Here is a 23,485-nt window from a genome sequence, read left to right on the forward strand (position 1 = left end):
AAAAACTACAAGAACAAAAACAGCAACACAACGACCAAAACTCATCTTACCTAAAACAAGAAAACAGAGTTGAAGAAGTTGAGCGTTTTGTTTAAGGATATATGAACCACAACAATGGTGGTGTAAGGTATTTATAGGAGAAGAATAATAGCTTTTATTACACAATTCCTCTCACCGACTACAAGCATAAAATGAATTTGATCTCATCTGTTAATGGCCCGAATTTAATTCTCAACTGCCCATCAATCAAACTATCAAGAGTGCATTGTGTGTGTTTGTTGTGTGCCAGTACTGTTTTGACTAAAGAGTTCTTGAACTCTATCCATTAAATACAGAATCAAATGGATCCAGTTGGCAGATGACAACAACAGTGGTGTTGAAGCTTCCTCTCTAACCAATTGACGTGCTCTCATTCAATGCTCTCTGTGCTCCCATAAATGTCACAACTCACAACTAGAAATGCGCGTAGTTTTAAAACACCTCAAAACATGACCAAGTCGACTCATTTAGCATGAATTTCCCAGAATCCATTTACTAACCCTAGTCAATTTAGCAAATACCAAATTCGAGCTAAACAAATATTAAAACTAATTTTATTTTGGAACGGACTAGTTGCACACCAACTTTGAAAAGAAACTTTTATTTTTTAGTTTTTATAATCTCTCTTGTAACCTGCTAGTTGCACTATTATTGGTAAAATTAAAATTTTGGGTTATTCACCTTCTTGTGACTTTGTCTTCTATGTAAATTGTAAACATGCTTGTCATATGATTGAGTATTTCTTACAAAAAAAATATTGAACTAACAATAATTTAAGTGAGCAGGATTGAAAAAGAAGGAAAAAAAAAAGGAGTGCAATATTTTCATTTTTATTTTGAGTGCAATAATCCAAAGAGTCGAGATCCCATACGGTGTAGGGGTGCACACTGGCTCGGGTAAATCTGATAACCGAACCAATCCAAAGACTTTTGGATTGGATTGGTTCTGATTGAACATGATTTGGTTCGGGTACGGATTGTTAAAAAAAAAATTGATTGATTTTGTTCGGTTCCCGATTAGGGGTATAATAGATTCATACCAATCTGAGAATCAAACCAATTTTTATATTTATTATAATATATTGGTTTTCTTATTTTATTTTATAATTTTTTTACGATTTTTATTTTTAATGTGTTATGCGTGATGCTTTGTTTATGTTGAAATAATAAGTATGTTGCTGCTCGTTTAATATTTATTTTGCTTAGTTTTAAGTTTTAACTATTTTAATTTTACTATTAAAAATAATAAGTATGAGAACAGAGTACCAATCCGAACCAAGGTTGGGTTGGATTGGTTCGGTTCGATAGGGTAATTGGATTGGTTCTGTTCCAAATTTGTAGAACCGATCTTGTTTGGTTCGATTCTGATTTTCTACGTGGCACAATTTGATTAGGAAATAAACACATTGGACTGCGTGAACACTTGATTTGGAGTATAAGGTGTTTTAAACACCAACTAAAGTGTGACACGTACACACGTAACCTATTTTATAAGAATGGGACATCATATTAGATCTTGAGTCTAGTCCAAAAGGAAAGCAAATGAAAATTTTAAGTGATGTAGTGCAATTAGTAGTGGGTGGTGTGCAACTAGTTGATCCCTTTTATTTTATACATTAATAACAGAGAATTATGCTAAACTGACTAAAAAAAGCCATTCAACTAACGTGGAATGTGCATAAAACCATAGACTTTTGTGCGTAAGATACACAAGGGAAAAGAGTTGTGATAAACTATCTCAAAAAAAAAAAAAAAAAAAAAAACTTAACTGCTATGGCATGTGCACAAAATCATAGGTTTTCCTCGAGATACATAAGGGAAAAAATCTATGGTTTTGTTCGTATTCTACGTTGGTGCCTTTGAGTCATCTTATTATTATTTTAATATATATTATTGGTTGAGCCCGAGTAATTAAATAAGGGTTACATTAGGTAGGCAGATGGTATCAAGTTTAAAATCTCGTTCGAGACCGAGACGACTCGTCCAATTCGTTTCGGTGTCATCCACCAATGAGACGAATAGACAAGTCATCTCAAACCTGATGTATTCCTCAAAATTTCGTCCATTGTGGAATGAGATGACTCGAACAAATCGGTAGACAAGACATCAAAACAAAATTTAAAACTATCACTACAACAAAATTGGACATTAGGAACGGTTTATAACCTTTCCTAAAACACTTTGAACGGTTGACAGACCATTTCTGATCGAGGCGTCGTTAATGAAATTAAACGGTTGCAAGCCGTTCTAGATCTCAGGATTTGGAACGGCTAAAAACCATTCCAAAACTCAGCGTTTGGAACGGCTTAAAACCTTTCCAAGTCTGAAAGCACTAACAAAAAAAACACCTTAAACATCGCTTTAAAATTCGATGTCTATAAGACTGATGTCTTAAGTTTGAGACTTTAGACATCAGTTACAAACTGATATCTAAAGTGGTCATAAACTGATATCTAAACTGTAAAAAAAAATTAATTTTTATTTTTTAATTTTTTTTCTACGCACCTATTACATGCAGTCAAAATAGACCTAAATAGAGAACATTAAGGTTCTCTATTACATTTATTTATACACAAAAAGAGTTACAATGAGTCATAATTTACAAAATTACCAAATACTTCACCATCAAAATTACAAAATGTTGTAAAACATTACGAACAAACCGTAATCGTCCCTCATTTGGAGATCCACTACCACCAACAAGGGTAGATTTACAGTGGGGGCAATTGCCCCCATAAGAATTTTCAAACCTTCTACGGAGTAATGAGCTATTGCGACAGATAATAGTCGTGAATAAAGAAATCTAGCGCTATTGCCCTCGCAATTTATTTTACACTCTTAATTGCCGCCTCAAAAAAGTTTCCATTGTTATGTTGCTCCCACACAAAAAATTACAATCTTTGTTGCCCTCACAAAAAAATTTCCACTCTTAAGTTGCCCCCACATGTGTAAAATCCTGGCTCCGCCCCTAACCACCAGGGCAGCCATTCCTAGCATTCCTATGTACAAAATCATCCAGAACATTTAATATCATGAAACCTTGAGTAAAATCCAAACTATGAGCCACACATGTGTACCTGTTCAATAAGATATCTTCAAGCACAACAGAGAACTTGAACTTGTTTTGCTGGAGATGACCAACAGTAAATAAGTTTTTTTCTCCACCATACGCAAAGTCCTTTCCAGCAAGCTCAGTATCATATATTTCATGAATTCTATTGATCACTCTTCTCACGATACCTTTCCCATCAATGGGTCGACCATCATAACCTGCTCCAATGAAGATGAAAGAATAAGACTATCATTAGATGAGGGAATTATCAACTTTAGCATCAAAACAATCCAAACTAGAAGACATTGAGAAAGACAGATACATACACTACTGTAGTGGAAAAATATAGCCATCTCCATTAGTAGTATTAACTCTGAAATGATTGGTTAGCATTTTGATGGGGTGGACTCTTAGGCAAAAATTGGTGTCGCAATAGAATATCAAACAACTCTCCTTTCTGTCTTCTGTGGTGTGTGCATGGCGTTGTGAAATTTAAAAGAAATCAACTCACCCCCGCTACTTGATATCCCATGACTCTTTCTCTTGAATGGGTAAAATACAAAAAGTTTATATTTATATTCTTTCACCATATCCTCAACCAAATGAAGCAAACCAACCATGGAAAAATAAACCTACATTGTGTCTTCACCGTTAGGATGACTTTTTCTCCCTTTTTCATCGTTTTTACAACTTTTGACAGTGCGGGGCAGAAATGTACTGGATGAAACAACCAAACCAAGTTTAGAGGAGAAAATATGATCAGATGCTTCTTTCAAATATTCTTCAGAAAGAACTGGAGATTCTTTATAAAAAAATTTATTTGATTTGAACCAGACCAAGTTTATTATCAAAACCAGTTGGATTTGGTAACAAGTATGATTAGAAACCACTTATATAAGGCTTAAAAATGTAATTAGAAAATATTGAGGATGAGATCAGAAAGAATTGGGAATAAATTGACAAATAACCTTATTGAAATTTCAATTCTTAAATAATTTAGCTACTACATATAGATGAGTACTATACTCATATTTACACTCGCATTGATCACAATATAGAATTTTCTTCTCTGTGACCAATTTGGTTTATCAAGTAGAACACATCAAATATCTAACTCCTTTATGCATCCAAATTGTCTAATTTGACTACTATTAAAGAAACCAAACGATACAATAGAAGAAATTACATGCACCTTCATTTAAATCTGTCGACTTGTTTAACACCTCCTTTCCAGTTTGCCACATGAAACTCTTTTGAGCCCATCAACCCATTAATGTTTGGTCTATCAACAGTTGGCCAACGTGACAATCCATGTGGGTCCAACGATGCTCAGTAAGATTTGAAATTTAGTTAGTCAGGCTAGGCTAAATCCTTAGAAATTGGGCTGTTTTTTGTCTGTCTATCCAATCACTAAGTGAAAACTGGAAAATTTGACAGCTTAGGATCGTCGAAATTCTTGATATTCCTAAATTGGATGGCTTAGAGCTGTTGAATTTCTCTCATCCTTCGTTAATTTGACAGTTTCGGCCCGTCAAAAAAAAATATTTGACAATGAAAAATTTGACGCCAATTCAACCTCTTAGTCCATCAAATTTTATGAAATTTGACGGCCCAAGGCCATCAAATTTGGGTTTTTTTCACATTGTAAATTGGGTCAAATCTTCAGGGTCTTGTTTACCAAAAGGAAAATGCTGAACTGATTTCGTTCGACACTGTGCTGACATGGTAATGTGCAGAAAACCATTGATTTTTCCTCGAGATACAATGAAGGTTTTCCGCGCACTGCAACATCAGTACGGTGTCCAACAAAGTCAGTTTACAAAAGACTCTTACAATAACTGACTGCCTAACCCCCAAGATTGATGAGACTGACTGCCAAACCCCCAAGATTGATGAGACGATCAAGACCTTGAGTTTGAATCCCCCCTTAAGAGTATCCTTAGGAATTTATCCCAAAAATTATAAGTTGCTTTGTTTTTCTCCTTGCCATTAGTTTGAAAACGCATCGATATCTCAAATATTCATCTATATGTCTAAATTACTCTTTTATTTTATGTAAAACAGATGTTCTTGGAGAGATCTAGTCTAACCAACCGATTGATCACAATCCAAGTGTGGATAGAAGTTCTTTCCATGTCAATGTGGTAGGAAACTGACACCAGGTGTAGTTATTACCAAGCACTTGAAGATGCCACTAATAATACCGTTTAGACAAACAAATCAACTTAAATTGATGATTATAGCGATTTAAACCTATGATTTCAGCTCACCAAAATGTCATGGGGTCACTCGTGTGGCACGAAACTCATGTATGTCTTTTGTCCATGCTTTGTGCATTGCACATCTAAATCAACTTGATTGAGGGTTAATTGGGCATCTTCCCTGGGATATTGAAATATTATGGCAAAATTTTATTTTTTAAGCCCAAAAACCATCACTTTTCATCCCAAATTTGTTAAGAGCTCTAATCTTCAATCTTGAGTAAAAAGCCCCTTCATTTTTCTTCTCAAAATCAATCATCTTCAAGCTCATGAGTAAAATATTTTACTCATATCTTCAACCTTAAGATTTATCTACTTCAACCTTCAAACCTCAAAAACAAGATAGGATTTTTTGGGAAATAGAAAACGATGAAATTTTGGATAGAAAATTAGGATTTTACCTGAGAAGATAGACATAGACTTGACATGAATATTGCTTATCACCCACCTTAGAATTAACCAATTAAATTCGCACAAGGAGTAAAGTAAGGTTCAAAATGTTGGATTGAAGATGGGGTTAAATATATTAGAAATAATTTACTATTGAGGTTGAAGATAAGGTTTTTTAAGAGAAAAATCATTGATTTTTTTGCTTGAGTTTGAAGATGAGAGCATTTAGATCATTTTCATTAGTCTTACTGGAGAAGACTGAGGAGGTCAAGGAAGGTACAGCAAATATCCATCAAAATTATTGGACTTTATTGATGAAAATATGTCCCACCCCAATTTTTAGGGACATTAGTTGTTCTATCTGTCTTCTTGGGAATGGAGTTCATCACCAAACTATTTAGTTGTTGGGCAATTTTTTTTTTTTTTGATTTAATGAATTTGGGGGTCCAATGAAAGGCCAATTTTTTTATTGGGTTTCTGGGCTCACAATGCCTAACATAAATCACTTAGATATCTAGAGTTCTTTTTAAAGTTCTAGCTTTTTGTAGTTTTAAGGCCTTTTCTTTAATGTATGGGGATTGTAGAAAAATTGTGTCATTTACACAATTTTTTTTCTCTGAAATCACCACTAATTCAATCATTTTATTTTGGGCCTCAAGAACTAGAATATAAGATCGTAGAACCAAACATGTAAAATAGGATATAGTACCCAAACATAGTCAATGCTTCAATAGAAAATGGAGAAAGAATAAATCAATGCAAAAGAACTCACAATTCCCTCATCTTGGAATCATACTGACAAGTATCAAAATGTAATCCAGCCATGACTACACAAAGCAGGTGAAGTTTAGACAAAATTTAGCTAATACAAACATATCATCCTAGTAGTTATGATATATCAAAAATTATAAATGAGCCATGCAAATTCATTATCCAATATCGAAAACCAAGGAAGATAACAACGATTTAAAACAAGCAAAGGATAGACTAGAATCAAGGGATTAGAAAGGTTGAAACAATATTTCACTATTTTTTCTTTCTAATGTAAATTAACATTAAGAATGTGGACAATGTACATAGTAATTTTGGTAGCTATCTACTTCAAAGTTTTCTTCATGTACCACAAATTATTAAATTATGAGGTAGAAGAGTTGTTATAAACACATGTTAACATTTGTACACCTTGATACAAGATTTCTAACCTGCTAATCTCTTGTCCAATCCTCGTATAAACAGATCCAAAATTTGGTTGGTTCGAAAACATCCCTAAAATGTAATCCAAGATAATAATTTGGGAATGAATAAAAAAATAAGCAACTAACAATAAGAAATATTGATCTTGCTGATTTGAAATACACACAAAGTTACAGTGGAAAAACACATCAATCTTCCCTTCTCCAAGAACATCAAAGGTGGCAATTAATGGCGCACCTCTGATTATATGTAGCGCAAGCTTCAAAACTGCCCATTGACAGAGTTGAGACTAGTATAAGATAGATTAGATAAATAGATTGGGTTGGGCAATAAAAATAACAAGGAAGAAAGTAAACTACTGTGAAATGCAATAATATGTCCAGATAAAATGTAACACTAAAGACCCAAAATAACTTTAGAGTTCCAATTATAACGATGGCACTACGTCATAATGCGCCAAAAAGACTGCCCTTACAGTTGGAAAAAGAGTCGTTTTAAAAGGAGTGGTCTTTTAAAAACAATAGATCAAAAAAGTCGGAAAAAAACGACTGTCTTTGACAATCGGAAAAAATTATAGAAAAATAGGGATATAGCGATGGTCGTCGACCGTCGCTATAGGGTATTTTTCTTTTCTTTTTTATTTATTTATTTTACACCTGCCCCCCTCACATGTTGTTAAATATTGGAGATACCCCTATGTTTTGACATAGATGACCTAGACCCCAACTAACAACATGAAAAGACCCAAATGTCCCTCATCTTCAACTTTCATAAATCTAACAATTTTCGGAACCACCTGCTGTAAAATTATCTAGTTTTAGATGGTAAAATCAAACAATTATGCAAATCTAACATGATCCCATTTAGATCCATCATCTGATGACTCCACACCCATCACCCTTGGCAACAAATCACCAACTTCACAAGTCAATCTCATACAACATAAATCCATCTTAGGTTTTTTTTTTTCTTTTTTCTTTTCTTCTATTTTCTTTTATTTGCAAAGCAACAAATCCATCCTAAGTTAAACATGGAAAATAAATAATCTTGTGTAATAAGCTCCTCAAATTAAAGAATTTATAAGGATGACTAATTAAAATTATACAAACCCGATCCACCAGCTGAACGATTTAAAGTTGCCAATACTTCCTGTCTAACTGAACGTTGTAACTCCAGTTGCATGTCCATGCACGCTTCCAACATCCTCTGCATGAGGCTCATCCTTTGTTGAAACCTGGGCATGTCTGCCCTCAAATCACAAAGAATAATTCTGAAATGGACAAATATACAATCCATTAGAGGCAATCCCATTGAAACAATAGTTTTATGCATGGGTGGGAGTCCTGACTGCAGTGTAGCTTCATTAAAACAATTAACAAGAAATTACTTTTGATGATAGGATATTGAATTGCCTTAACCCAAAGCAAAATATAACCAAAGTTATAGTTACTTTTGTACTTTGGAATCTGCTCTTATACTGTGTGTACAGGGTACCTTGGATTCTCTTGGTTCTTTTGATTTTGCACACGCAATCCACTGTTCACCTCCATTATTTGAACATGTTCTAGCTTTAGTTTCTCGTTCTCAATCTCCTGTTGTGAACCACAAATACATGCAAATTAGTTGCAAAAACCAGGAAACAGCTAATAGAGGTCCCAAGATACAAAAGAGATGCTGACATTTGCAAAAACCAGTTCCTTCGTCTCTTGACTAAGGTTCTTGTGGGCGAGAATTCTGCTCATGCATAAATCTCAGCAACTCACTTCCAGAAATCTGTTGTAGCCAAATTAGATCTTTATACCACATGCTACAATATTTATGAGAAGATGGATGGAAATTGCTCCACTGTATCCATTTGGTGTTCAGTTTCAATTAACCACCATACATGTAAGGGAACAATCATATATCTATGCTTTAATAATGTAGTTGGAGGGTTTAGATTACTTTAAATAGTTTAACTATGAAATCCATTGTTCTCCTCTAAAAGAAACCAATTCCAGCAAAGAGGAATAATGTGGAAGTAAGATTAACATAGCAGTATAGTATCCACAGTCATAATGTACATTTTAGAGTAAATTACTCTTTTGTGAGCTAAATATAACGAAATTCCAATTCGACTAACTGTTCATTTTAATTCCCCAAACATAATGTACGAGATGGCAGGTTTTTCAAGTGACAATCTTGCTAAAAAGTAGTGAACCTGTGAGATAGCCACTTGAAACCTTTGAGATTGTCACTTTAACCTACGAGTTAGTCACTTAAAAAACCTGTGAAATCGTTGTTCACGCTTTGGGAATTAAAATGAACAGTGATCTGGAATCGAAATTTCGTCAAAAGTTGATACTCAAGACATCAGAGTTGCATTGCAATATGTCAAAAAACTGAGCTATGAATCGAAGCCTGAAGTTCAAGTAATGAGTAAACCTTCAATATAAAAGTTCTAAATACAGTATTAAAATAATTCATATGCTTGGATTTTATAGATGACCTTTAAAAAGTACACATTCACACAATGATTCATATGCTGGAAAACAAAGTATATAGCTGGAAGAGACAAGCACGATAAACTTACTTTAAAAACAGGGCAATCAAGTGTTAGTGTTTCATATTCTCCTCCTTCACCGCATACATTTATACCATAGAGCCTGCAAGAACCTAAAGAAATGAAAACCCCTATTTATGGCATAAAACAAATAATACAATCCAACTTGACATACTCTTTCAATTGATGCAGATGGTGCTGCAGGTATGCATTCTGTTTTCCAAAGTCTTTAGAAAAAAACTTCGATGATAATAAGCGTTATATAATCTAGTAACACCTTACCATGAGTCAAAATTAAGAAATTTGTATCTTACCTTAAGAGTCATTAAGCCCCAAAAGATGGGAAATAATATCTTCTCCAATATCCAAACAATTGAAAATAAAGAATTAGAGTCGAACTTGAATAGATCCGAGCACTAAATGATCTGAAAATAATAATTTTCAAGCCGATAGTCATGCTAGACCAAACTTCTGTCAGCCTTGAGAGGAAATCATGTCCTACATTACAGAGAGAGTATCCACATGGGATCTTTTTCTTATTGTGTGTTTTAGAATATAATGGATTTTTGAATTCAATAAAACAAAATCATGGCATTATTGCAATAAGTTAGTCTGCTAAAGCGGGTTGCTAATTATTTTGACTCGTTCAAGGAAATACAAACATATAAATAAGAATTGCAACAAAGTATCATCACAATTTGCATTTGAGTTATCTAAGGAAAAGCAAAACAATGGGGGATTTTGGATAATATTGTAGCCTAGTCGGTTTTCAAATAAATATGGCGAGAGGAACAAGTGAATATCCATACCTTGCAACCTCAACTTGCCTCTTGGCCTGCTCAGGAATCTCAGAAAGCTCCCTATAATTGTTCTTGTCAGAGAAGAGGTTAGTGGTTTCCGGTAGTTGAAGACCATGTAGAGTCCTTTGTGCAAGGGCCCTCTGAGCTTCTCTTTCCTCTTTCCCATAATCTTTCTTGGTGGTGAAGGCAATCTGTTTTCATAAATAAAACAATACAATTATTAGACAAAAGCCCCACTCATACTTCAAGTTTACAAACACAATGTCTAAAAACAAAGCACTTTTCATAAGGGAAATGAAAGCAGAAAGATACCTTCTTTTCTAGGAAGTTATCCCAAGCTTTTCCACTTAGGATGTATCAGGTTAAGAATTTGAACAAGTCAAGTGGAATATAGGTTACAATACTGTAAAGCCAGATGACTCCAATCCCCCCCAACCAATGCCCTTAATCCTTGCAAAACCCCAATCAGCATACACAGCTATCAGCATCACGACCTAGTAATTATCAAAATAGTTAAACATTGTGGGTCATAGCATGCTGCTTCTTTTCTACCACTGTAGGGTAAAATAAACAAATCTATATTCAGTATAACAGAATTTACACTGAAATAATTTACCTATCATGAAACATTGACCTATTCTCAATTCCCCCAAGAGCAATGAATAAGCAAGTCAGTAATCAACCTTTTATACACTTAATAATACATACATATTTGTGAACAAAGTTTTAACCCCCTTTGTTTACTTGTCTTACAGGAAGGAAATTCAGAAACTGTTGTCTTACAGGAAGGAAATTCAGAAACTGTTCTTATGTTTGTCGATCTTATCCGATTCAAGTTTCAAGTTTTCTCAACTCCCTTGTCATCATCACTCGATAAAGAAGATAACAATAGCAACATTTTGTCCATTATGGGTTAGAAGTTTCCGAATGGGGCTGATTTTTTGTGAGGTTGATCACCTCCATCAAAAGTGGTTTACAAATTAACAATAAAAAATTGATGGTCCACGATTCCTCAATGACATGAATAGTTCCAAAAGACTTCATCACGATATGCAAAAAAGTCATGACTCAACATGCCTATTAACCATAGTAACCATAGGCTAAAGCATTATAACATACTGACATTAAGAGAGAGAATTGAAAACTGCAACAATTCAAATGAATGGATGTGCAACTCCTACTAAACCATGAACATACCAAAGTAAGGTTTTAAATAGTACATACTTGATGTCGCTCTTTCCACTTGAGAAAGAATTTGCTGCCTAAGAGTTCAAAAATGTGATCTCGCATTTCATCATTTGTCACAAGCAAACACTTAAGTTTGACAGCGGCATAGAGCCAATACCTGAATTATAGATAAATACTATCAGATTCCAAAAGCTCCCACAACAATTTTATTCTCATATCATTGTCAGGTGGGTGCATCATAAGTGTAATTAGGCAGTAAGGGTAGATGCTCCAGAAATAATCTCAATCAGCTTTGTGATGATCTATGCTTGACGGGTCCCATTAGCAAAAAACCGCAAAATAGTAAACAATGATCAATTTCAAGGTCTCCCTCTATATTCATGTTCTTTACTGATTTTTCCTGTTACAATACACATTTGATTCACATTGCATTTGATGATTGATAGAGAGGTGAATGATAGCTATGATGTAGTACTAGTTCTATTCTTTGAAAACAAAATAAAAAAAATAGATGTCTATTTAATTGGAAATGTTGATAATTATTTATGGGTCTTGTCGAAGAAAATCTTTTGGTTGTGTCTATATCTCCACCAAAGAAACAACCCAACAACAATCAGAATAAAAGAAACAGATGCAATACTCGAAGCAAATGCAATAGCTCGGTGGCTTTTCTTTCCATTTGGTTGTGAGTGACGTGTGAGACAGAAGGTGTCCATAGCTTAGAATAGTCACCCAAGACAAGTTATCAAAGTGTTCTGGAAAGTTTACTATAAAGCAAATTTATAACTATGTGAAATCACCACTTAAAGTGTATGGTGGGAAGGATAGCGGCTCAAGACACGGTGGAACAGCTTTTATCTGAATTTGGCCCACAAATTAAAGGGTTTCCAATAATTCTGATAAAGATAGAAAAGAGAGTCATCAATAACCAACCATAACTTCAAAGACATATGAGTGCTTCAAGATTGAGAGAGTGTGGCTTACTTGAAAGTTCTTGTAGATATTTTCGGAATGGAACCACAAAGATTGTTATAAGAAAGATCCCTATCACGCATGGTCCACATCTGTAAATGAGTAACAATACACACTAAATTGGCAACGATCACATTTCTGTCATTATGCAAATATAAGTTACTAGCCACAAAGTGGGAACTTGCTAAATGCATAGAACCCAGAACACAGTTGGCTTAATTTAGAAAATATCCTCAACTTTGGCATGGATGAAAGCTTAGAAATATTTTAGAACATAACATTTTCCATGGAGAACTTTTATATAATGAGGCTCGGTTTCTAGAAATAAAATCACATAATATGACACTTGATATCTATTTGGTTAGCAACATATATGGTCTAAAAGCAGGGTTTAATCTATCTTAGTTTAACAACCGAGCCAATTCAAGCCAACTCTAACACAAAATGCAGCACCCCTGCTTACTCTTCCCTATCATTGAAGTAAATCCATAAATGAACATACAGATAGAAGATCATTTTCATCAAGATCACCACTACAAAAGAAAATGGTAATTAATAATTAATGGTTGACAAATATAAACTAGTTATAAATAGCTAATGCATACCATGGTCAATACCAAGCATTGTAACGTCTCATTGAGCTCAATAATATCGTTGCGCACATTGTTTATGGCCAATCTAAGAAATTCATGGTTCTCATTGAGCAAACAAGATGCAACAATGTACCCAACCTGCAGCCATATTAAAACAATAAGCTACTGCATCACTGTCTTACAGCATAATGAACCAACAGATAAGATGACTATGCATAAGCAAAAACCAGATGATACCTCAATGATTGGTCTTGATCTCACTTCTAAGAAAAGAAAAGGTCATTGCATTGTCTTAAAAGTGTGAACTAAGAAACTAGCAACCAGTGATGCTCATAGGAAAGAAGATTAAGTTAAAAAGGGACATTCATACTTCATATGTTATAGCTAGAGTAAATTACTATTTCGTAAGCTAAATATAACGAAATTCAAGTGACAATCTCGCTAAAAATTAGCGAACCTGTGAGATAGCCACTTCAAACCTTTGAGATTGTCACTTCAAACCTGCGAATTAGTCACTTGAAAAACCTAATAACAATGTAAATGAAAATTGTGGAAGTTCAAGGATATTTTTTCAAAGGTAAACTGGAATTGATACTCAAGACATCAGAGTTGCATTGCAATATATCAAAAAACTGAGCTATGAATCGAAGCCTGAAGTTCAAGTAATCAGTAAACCTTCAATATAAAAGTTTTAAATACAGTATTAAAGTAATTCATATGCTTGGATTTTATAGATGACCTTTAAAAAGTACACATTCACACAATGATTCATATGCTGGAAAACAAAGTATATAGCTAGAAGCGACGAGAACGATAAACTTACTTTAAAAACTTAAGTGGTTAAATTGCGTTACTCAATTCAAGTGAACGGTGAACAATGAAAGTGACTGACAATAGGACTGACTTTCATACTGTGATCTGGCTTAGGTGTTGTACCAACTCTATGGCCACCACTACCTAATTTGATCACGTAAAAACTTAAAGATTGTTAACCACCAAATGAGACTATCTACATATTGAGTAATCTAAATCATTCATAAAGGAACCACGACTAGACTAATCTAGTCATCTCTCCTTTATCCTAGTACCCCATTAAATATTACATGAGATTGTGCCAGATAACTTAGGTGTCAGTAATACCTCAAATGTAGCACCAAAATATGATAGACCCATGATAGATCGGTTACAAAACATCATAAACCAGATTGTGGCATGACACAAATTTTAACCATTCAAAGTTGAAGCCACGAGATAAGGATCCTTCTTCATATGTAAAGAAACGTACTACAAAATTATTGAACCTAAAACTAGCATATATCTTGTAGGAACTGCATCCAAAAGTTAAGAAAGCTAAAATTAGTCAGTTATTTTATAGATTTTCTTTTTCTTTTTTGCATAGAAATTAACAAGTAAAAGCTTTGCCAACTTGTTAAATTATGATTTGTAAACATCCGTCTCCTCCATCTAAACAAGACAAACACCCCTCTAAACCAACCAACCAATCCTTTCACCTATAAAAAATGTGAAAGTGCTAGCATTCTGATCACAATCTACAAACTTGATTGCAGTGGAAAATTTAGCAGTATAATATATACCCTGGTCTTATTCAACTAAAATTAAGACTTGAAAAGCTTTTCCTACTTCAAATTCTGCATCATGAACAAATAACCTATCATGATCTGAAAATCTTTTTAGTATTCTTCTCTAAATAGCAAACCATCCCTTCGTATGAAAATCTTTTAAGGATAGAAATAAAGGGTATAGGGAAAGTCTGATTTAATTAGTTTGGGCATATTAGAAATAATGGGTATTGTTTCTGAAATACAAAACATATACAGACGACAAAGTTTCCCAATGAATTGAACAACTTCTAACATGAATTAAATCAAGAAAGTTCTTGTATAGCAATAAATGTAATAAAACAAGTCCGCAACATTCAAATTCCACATGAATTACAAACATTAGAACATTACATTTGAAACATGAAAACTCATCCAGACGGAGAAGCAAAAGATATATTTATAATTTTAGCTCCAAGAACAGTTCTGTGAGAATTTACTGTATCAAGCCAAATAAATAAAACATAAATTAAAGTTCCCAGATGTTGCATAACTTTGGATTAAAAGGATCAAAAACCAAAAGTTCACTCCAAGAACTAAATCAGATAATCCAAAACATAGAGGATATAGCAAATCAGTACATCCAAGTAATAGTGAGTAATCAATCAAGCTATTATCCTAAATAAATTATTAAAAGAAATTAGATTCAACCAAAAAAAACTAGAAATTACAGGATATAATTTAAGATAATTAACAAAAATACTCAATTTCAATCCACTCTGAGAATTCTAGAATTGCAAATATCATTAGTCACAAATCATGAGGAAAATAAAAAAATAAAATCCCAAAAAGAGAAGACTGTGAAAGAAAAACAAAACCCTGATTAAACCGATTCAGAACAGGAAATCATAAATTCTCAAAGAAAAACCAATGTTGATTCTAGGTTTTTGTTTAAGATCTTACAGGTTTGCTAACTTCCTTCTCGAAATTGAAGACGAATAGGGTTGAAACAAGTTTCACCTTCTTGAAATCGAAAACTAACAAGGTTGAAACAACCTTCACCATTCCGAAACGAGTTTCACCTTCTTGAAATCAAAGATGAATAGGATTGAAATCGTGGGAGAAACTGATGGGAGAGAAAGAAGATGGGACATTCGTTCCTGTTAGACTGAGAAACTGAAAAGGTTTCTCCCGATTTTTTCGATATAAACCAGCAACTAGAAACGATTTTTTAAGGTTGAAAGAGCGTAAAACGGTCTTTCACCGTTTTTAATAAGAAGTAGGCAACGGTTCTCACATTAGGCTAGTTGAGTAGAAGTAAAGAACTTAGTCCATGAGTGTAAACTTTTCTCGTCATATTGACCCATGCTTGGTACCCTACAAATCATTTGCATTTGCAATTGATTTTCACTGCAAATGTTTTATGATGGAAAATTTACAATTGCTTGATAACCATAAAAAAATCTTTTGTGAAATCATTTCTTATGTTTTGTTGATGGTTGCAATGCAAAAAATTTGTAATGATTTTTTTCGTTAAAACTAGAAGGTTGCATGTGCAAACACAATTGTATCTGAAGGGTTTATTTGTAATTTAAAATCTTAATTAAAGGGTGATTTTGAATATTACATAGTAAAATTGATATTTTTATAATTTTAAAAGCCAACCAATGTGATTTTAACACCTTGGGATTGCAATTTTCTTGATTTTGACCAAAATGATCCTTATAAGGATTATATGAAGTTTAAATGTTCAAGTAGGGGTATTTTTGGAATTTCAATTTTGGTGCCAAACCACTTCTATTTCGCCTACTCTCTTTATAATAGTAAGGATGAAGTGTGATTTAGAAATGGTCCTTCACTTTTTGGTGAATATTTTATGGCTCTCCTATGTTTTGAAACTGATGATATGCCTCTCTTGATCTCAATTTTCTTAATAGATTAAAAGATAAAGGTCCAAATACCCTCATCTTCAATCATAGCAAAAAGAAACCCCTTGATTTTCCTTTTGAAAACCAATCACCTAACACTCTTAATTTGGTTAAAACTTATAACCCTAATCTTCAACCTCCAAGCCCATAAAAAAGATAGAAATTTTTTTTTTTTTACCAGTAAAACAAAGGCATTTGGGGCGGAAAAATCTAAGGTTAGTAACCAAGTCACAATATGGATTTAAGAAGGTAAGGGAAAATCAAGAAAAAAAAGAAGGAAAGAACGGGAATAAAATGGATGAAAAAATGATAATTATATAAAATAAAAATATAGGTAAAAAATTATGAAAACATATAGCACACACATATGTATTAGACATTTAGTCTATGAAAAATAAACATTATTAAGTATCTATACATGACAACATGTTTCCATAAATAAATTTACATTTTATGATAAAAAAAAATTTAACCACCGATATATTTTTTGGGCAAAAGAACATATTACAGATAAAATTTAAAAGGTAATAGCATCAAGATACTATCATAAAATCCCACATTAAACAACATTTATGAACTAAATCACAAACAACCATAAGACCAAATAAATTAATCATAGGCCAAAAAAGGGGGTTCTTATTATTTTTTTTTCTTTTGAAAAAAAATGTGTCTAAAACATATATTTAAAAAAAAAAGAACGTACTTAAAAATGTAAGACACGTCTTTTTGAATAATTCAATTTTATTTTATTTATATTTTTAGTTAGTAGAGGTACAAAACATGTTTTAAACAAGACCTAGTTTTTTGTTACTATGGTTAAGGGAAGGTAGAAAATGATGACATGAGAAAAGGTTGATGGATTTAAGTTACATTAAGAAAATGGTTGAAGAGCTTTAAGATTTTTTTGTTTTGAAAATAAAAATAACATAGGGTTTTTGGAAAGATGAAATGTAACACCCCGAATTTTTACTTCGTATCTCGAGGAAAAAAATAAATAGTGGAATTTTAAGAAAATCTTGAAAGTGGGATTTAGGGGTAAAACTTTAGGATGTTTCTGATCATTTTTAATGGAATCTGACCTCACCATTAGATTCAAAATGATCGAAAAACATAGTTTAACCTGTAAGCACGCTCAAATGCGAGTCCAAATATAAAAGTTACAAAATCCTCGATTACCAGGTCGGACCAGGCTAAAACAGTGACATTTTGTTAGAGCAATAATTTTTAAAATTCAATTATACCATTGGGTTCATAACGAAAAATTATTCAACATGGACTATTTATTTGTCATTTTTGGAGATCAGGAAGTCGAATTATCGTCAAAAACGAAAACGACATCAAGTTTAGGGGTCACCTCAGGCCAAAAATGTAATTTTTTGATGGAGACATAATTTGTAGAAATTGACTGTACCATTAGATCAAGAACGAAAAATTAGGCGAAATAGAGTATTCATTTGTCAGTTTTGGAGTCCAGATGGCCTAGTTATCGTCGGTTGAAACAATTGACAAAATATCGATTTCGTCCCAACTTTTATATAAATAAAATTTAATTTTTTTTTATAACTCATCTTCCCCCAACGCGTCATTACAGTCGAGACATATACGGAAAAAAAAAATTAAATTGTTTTTCCTCCGATTTTTCACTTTAGATCTCTCGCAAACGGTTCACTTTCGACGATCGCTGTAGAAGAGAAAAAGATCCGCAGCCTCGACATCTACAAAACCCACCCAACCTTTCTTCGTTTCACTTTCTATTTTACCCGATATCGTCAAAAATCATCCGTATTTGGATACGAAAATTTCGAAACTTTGACCTCGAATTTCGTCCGTTTCGGGGTCAAACCGTCTTCCGACGCAGAAGGGAGAAACGTTCGCAGCCTCATTCTCTACATAACCCACCCAAATTCTTTCCGTTTTCTTGTCTTTTTCACCCCGTATAATCAAAAATCAGCCGTATTTTTATACGAAGATTTCGTAACTTCGACCTCGATTTTCATCGGTTTCGGGGTCAAACCATCTTTCGCCGTAGAAGGGAGAAGAGACGAGCACATCGAGATCTTTGAAACCACTGGGCCAGTTTCAAAAATCAGCCGTTTCGAAGTTCGATCCGTCTCGATTTTCGTGCTGATCGCCTCGATTTTCGCGCCCGTGCTACGATCGTTTCGCCTGAAGATTGTAAGGAACTCTTAATTTCTATTAGTAATCATAGATTGTGAAAATTGCATTTAGGATTTTATTGGAAAAATTTGGATGTATTTCCGAAATATAGAATTCTTTGTTTATTTCAAAATTCACGCCAGAAATTGCATGTTTGATATGTTTAATTGTATTTTTAACAAATTATACGTGGGTAGAGTATTATAACGGGTTATTTCCATAAATTGGGTCTTGTGCACTGTTCGGACCCCGTTTTGATATAAAATTTGTATTCTTTTTCAATATTATTGATAGAAATAAATTCTATAGTTGGAAAATGTGATTTAATATTCAATGAACTCATTTTGAGTTGATGAATATCAGAAAATGGATGTTTTATTGAAGAGATTGAAAATTATAAAAAAATCGGAAAGAGGGAAAAAAATGTATGAAACGGTAAAATGTCAGAGTCACACCCGAGGGGTGATGTCTGCATTTTACGTTGTTGTGTTGTGTGTAGGTTGGTGAACAGATATCCAGGGATAATATTATTGGTTGCATATTTATTTCCTTTCTGTTAGCGCGAGGCGCTGTTTACGTTTCCGTTATGTTATTTATTTTAGGCCGGGTGGCCACACTTGCATGGTAGGAAACTGGATATATATTCTCAACCTTGTATTGTTAATTTCTCTTTTGTTTTCAAATGAAAATAATATATATATGTTGCTATTTTGTGAGCTGTTAAAGAGTTTGTGAATGCCTGAAGGGATAGTGCGTCATATCATCCAGAGTGGTGTACTATCCTGGGCTGTACGGTAGGGACCACCAAGCTCATACGTGGTATGGGACGCGTATGAGAGTGGAGTTACAACTGGAATCCGGGTTTATTCCTCTCTATCTTTACCAGTGAACTTGTAATGTAAAGGTGGTCGTATACGAATGGTTTGTATATTTGGGAATCACATGCACGCCTGATAGGTATAGACGAAGATGATTAGTCAGTGATCACTAACAATCTATAGTAGTCGAACGTTCTGACACATCGAAAAGAGACCCATTGCTTACGGTCACGTCAAACGGCCAGCCTGAGCCGGATAAATAGTCAACCAAGCGTGGTAAACAGCGACCAGCCACAAAATCAGGAACTAAAAGCCAGAGAAGAATTGTAACATCATGTCCCGACTGGGAGCGATCCAGTCGTGAATCCCAACTCTCTAATTCTAATACTCCACCATTGTGTATTATGTATCTGTTGCTTATTTTGATATATAAAATGAAATGCATGTTTATTGTTTCCATTTGATCAATTAGATTTGTATAAGAAGAGAATGTTATAGTGAGTAATGATAATTGATGTAATGTGAGTTTTAAAATGTTTAGTTGTTCATCCCTAGCTATATGTACCAGTTAATCGTAGTTTATTCTGTAAAATTTTGTTTATTTTAAAATGATTCAGTATGTTTATTCGTTCATGTTAGGAAAGGTTATTGGCAGAAATTGTTGCTTCCTTACTGGGTAACCATTGTTACTCACCATTTCCTTCTCCATTTTTTTAGTCTCAGATTCAGAGCTTGGCGAGACAGGTATAGAGCACGAGTGAAGATCATCTGGTCGGTCAGATAGACAACCAGAGTTCGTCACCTGGTGAGTATTGAGGCTACATCCCCTAGTGGGTCGATTTGTCTAGGAGTATTATAGATTTGTATTGAGCGTTAGGACTCCTGTTAGAGTAAGAAATTTTTGTATAATCCCGTAAATTTCTTCTTCCGCACTCTGATATACCGTATATTATTTGATGTATATAGGCTTCCGCTCGTATTCTATTTTGTTTGTTTATATGCAGGATTGTATGTCGTCTATCAGGTGCAGGTTGAACGCCTTGGAATGCTAACATAAACAGAGGAGACCATGCCGAAATTTCGAGGTGCCACCTACTACCTCGAGATCTGACATGGGGAATTGTGTTAGCGTTCGGCAGGGCGCCACATGAAAACATGAAATTTTTGCTAAAAAATTACAGGGTTTTCTACAAAGGGTTAATCATATGTTGAAAAGGATGAATTAAAATTGAGTAGATTATAAAATATATCATAGAGATTGATGAGGTCGTAAAGAACTAGATTTAGGCAGAAAAATCAAGGACTTTTGGCAAGTAGTTGAAGATAAGGGCATTTAGGTCTTTTATTAGTCTATTAAGAAGACTAAGGTCAAGGGATGCATGTCATCAATTTGAAAACATAGGGATGATATCTCCAATATTCATCAAAAAATGAGGTAGCATATCTAAATCCCATAAAAATAAAATATGGAACCATTTTAAGTTATTCAACCTCATCGTAAATTATTTAGATTATAAAAATATCCTTTTCTGGCTACATTAACGAACATATGAGTTACAAAAATATCCCCATCAAGTGTATAGTAACCTGCATATTGGAATTATGAAAAATACCTATTATCAAAGAAACTATTCAAATTACAAAAATACCTTCAATATTTGTTATAATAACATGCATATAAGTTTACAAAATTACTCTACGATAAAGGATATTTTGTAATAACACAAATGAGGGGTACTTTTGTAATTTTTATATACAAGTAAATGTATATATATTTGATGAGATATATTTTTTGTGAATTCATATGCATGTTATTTTAGCAATAATTGAGGGTATTTTTGTAATTTAAAATTATTTTTGATGAGGGGTTACTTTTTTAATTTCAATATGCAATTTAATGTATCTTTGACGAGGGTTTTTTTTTTTTTTGTTGTAAATTTATGCACATATTATCATTACAAATATTGGCTGTATTTTTTTAATTTGATTAATTTCTTTGATAAAAAGTATTTTTAGTAATTTTCATATGCATAGGTTAGAGTTGAACAATTTCCTAAAGGGGAAATTTTCCAAAACTAACCTAAAAAAAATATTATTTTTGATAAAATTAACCACTTGTTTTTCAAAATTGCAAAATAAAAACTTGAGTATGTTTGAAGAGTCATTTTTGACAACCCCATGAAAAATTATAGTACAAGTGTAGTTTTTCAAGTTACCACGAAAAACAATCATTTAAGTATAGTTTTTCAAAAGTTTGCATGAAAAGCTACTATTCCAGCGTAGTTTTTCTAAATGAAACTTTTTCCAAAAAACGTATCCGTTGAGTTAACTGTTGAAATATATATTTGTATATTTAAAAAATGCTAAATTTTATTAAGTGATAAAATAAAATTTTAAAAATGTTAAAAATGAAATTAATCTATTATTTTATATTATAATATACTCATTCATATATTAAACTATTTAAATGAATTTTTTCTATTTAGGTTTGATGTCTAATTTCTTAAATTATTTATTACACACCAATTAAAGATTAAACACACACTCTCAATTTCATTGAAAAACTCATATTCAAAAGTGTGTTTGAAAAATACGCTCTGAATGGTAGTTTTTCATGCAAACTTTTGAAAAACTATACTTGAATGATAGTTTTTTATGCAAACTTTAAAATTCTACTATTGAAGTATATGTTTTAGTGATAATTTAAAAACCTATAATTGGAGTGTAGTTTTTTCATGGTAAGTTGAAAAATTACACTGTCATTTTTCATATGGTACCTTTTTAATTTGCTAAAAATGATTTTTCAATGGTTGTTCAAGGTTTTTTTTTTTTTTTATTTTAAAAAATGATTACTTTTATTAAAAATAATATTTTATTAAAAAAAAATTTGTTGAAAATTTCCCCTTTCCTATATAATTTGCAATATTTTTGTGTTGCAAATCATTTGCTAATTGTTTTTTAAGAATTTAGGTGATGCATGCAAATTTTTCGCAATACAAATCATTTGCATTGTGCAGTCAAGTACCCGTAAAATTGAATTAAGAAAATTATTTGCACCATACCAAGTAGGGTCTTAATTAATTGAAATTTTGATAGGTAAGAGCCTAGGTTTCTTGAATACAAAGAAGATGATAAAACTTAACATGCCTTATTTACAAGGCACGCAAAATAATAAGTAGAAGAAGAAGAAGAATGATGGTTTAGATACTCTAGTAAAAAAGAAAAGTAATAAAAAAAATGAACTAGATTCAGTAGTTTAAAGTGATTTAAGGGATAAAGTAGTCGGTGTTTTTATAATAGCGGATTGACAATATGTTAAGTATAAAACTAGTAACAGTAGAAGAGACACTTAAAGATTATTAGTGCTTATGCATGAATATCATTCAACCAATTATTAGTGAAGAGAAGGTATTTATAGTGCATGAGCAGGAATGGATTTACAATCGTGGCACTTGCCCTCATAAGAATTTTCAAAGTTTAGATTAATGAGCTATTATGACAGATATTAGCAATGGATAATAAAATCCACAACTAGTGCCCTCACAAAAAAATTTGTACTCTTAGTTGCCCCCACATTGGCAAAACCATGCCCCCACCCCAGCAAGACTTCAATAGTCATAAATGCAAGAAAAGTAGATGATACATGAAAATGCACTTGGGACATGGATATGGATAGAATGAAATAAATGGGAAATTATATTTTTAAAATTGCAATGGCACTTTGGATAGCAATCGAACCATTTCAATGACATAAGTCGAGATCAGGAGGCTAACAGTCTGCACGCGGGACGAGGCTTCCAACGTCACGTCGTCTTCGGTTTATGGACTTCAATAAATGGAATAAATGGTTGACAGTGCATATACCTACAGAGTGAGATCAGCACTAGTTAATTGCTTCTTTGGTCTCCTGTAGGCAGCGCGCCAATGGGTGTGAGCTAGACTTTTGAAAGAAACTTCAATAATAGGTACATCAAGAATGAGACCTGAATACCA

General features: G+C 33.1%; 2 protein-coding genes across 14 annotated transcripts in view; both read right to left on the reverse strand.

Moving 5' to 3' along the window:
* LOC147382711 (uncharacterized) overlaps positions 1 to 23,485 on the reverse strand; it is a 58,886-nt gene that overhangs the window by 1,107 nt on the left and 34,294 nt on the right. The window lies entirely within an intron of this gene.
* On the reverse strand, positions 2,652 to 15,932 carry LOC147382712 (uncharacterized). Of its 12 annotated transcripts, none has more exons than XR_015173435.1 (11): positions 12,450 to 13,020; positions 11,502 to 11,622; positions 10,682 to 10,771; positions 10,287 to 10,468; positions 9,508 to 9,580; positions 8,430 to 8,527; positions 8,045 to 8,205; positions 4,283 to 7,202; positions 3,727 to 3,807; positions 3,417 to 3,632; positions 3,177 to 3,308 (listed from the first exon to the last, which is right to left on the reverse strand). XR_015173435.1 is itself a non-coding variant. In XM_086427868.1 (11 exons), exons 5-11 carry the CDS (start codon positions 11,565 to 11,567, stop codon positions 6,877 to 6,879), a joined length of 996 nt encoding a protein of 331 aa, XP_086283994.1. In that variant the 5' UTR covers positions 11,568 to 11,622; positions 12,234 to 12,361; positions 12,450 to 12,529; positions 13,043 to 13,168; positions 13,268 to 15,918; the 3' UTR covers positions 4,219 to 6,876. The 12 variants fall into 12 exon arrangements, 6 of the variants coding, with proteins under 6 accessions (XP_086283989.1, XP_086283988.1, XP_086283994.1 ...); XM_086427868.1 differs by lacking the exons at positions 3,177 to 3,308; positions 3,417 to 3,632; positions 3,727 to 3,807 and adding exons at positions 12,234 to 12,361; positions 13,043 to 13,168; positions 13,268 to 15,918 and having other exon boundaries at positions 4,219 to 7,202; positions 12,450 to 12,529; XM_086427866.1 differs by lacking the exons at positions 3,177 to 3,308; positions 3,417 to 3,632; positions 3,727 to 3,807 and adding exons at positions 12,266 to 12,361; positions 13,043 to 13,168; positions 13,268 to 15,916 and having other exon boundaries at positions 4,220 to 7,202; positions 12,450 to 12,529.

This window comes from Akebia trifoliata, chromosome 16 (genome assembly GCF_017979445.1).
Source record: "Akebia trifoliata isolate Shusen 1 chromosome 16, ASM1797944v1, whole genome shotgun sequence".
NCBI lineage: Eukaryota > Viridiplantae > Streptophyta > Magnoliopsida > Ranunculales > Lardizabalaceae > Akebia > Akebia trifoliata.

Excerpts from the sequence above, each read along its gene's own strand:
- LOC147382712 (XM_086427862.1), bottom strand. The coding sequence starts at position 12,631 with ATGCATTTAGCAAGTTCCCACTTTGTGGCTAGTAACTTATATTTGCAT. Across the intron at positions 8,206-8,429 it reads AAGAACCAAGAGAATCCAAG|AATTATTCTTTGTGATTTGA; the intron begins GTACCCTGTACA and ends TGTCCATTTCAG. Across the intron at positions 7,203-8,044 it reads TCGTTCAGCTGGTGGATCGG|TTTTGAAGCTTGCGCTACAT; the intron begins GTTTGTATAATT and ends GTCAATGGGCAG.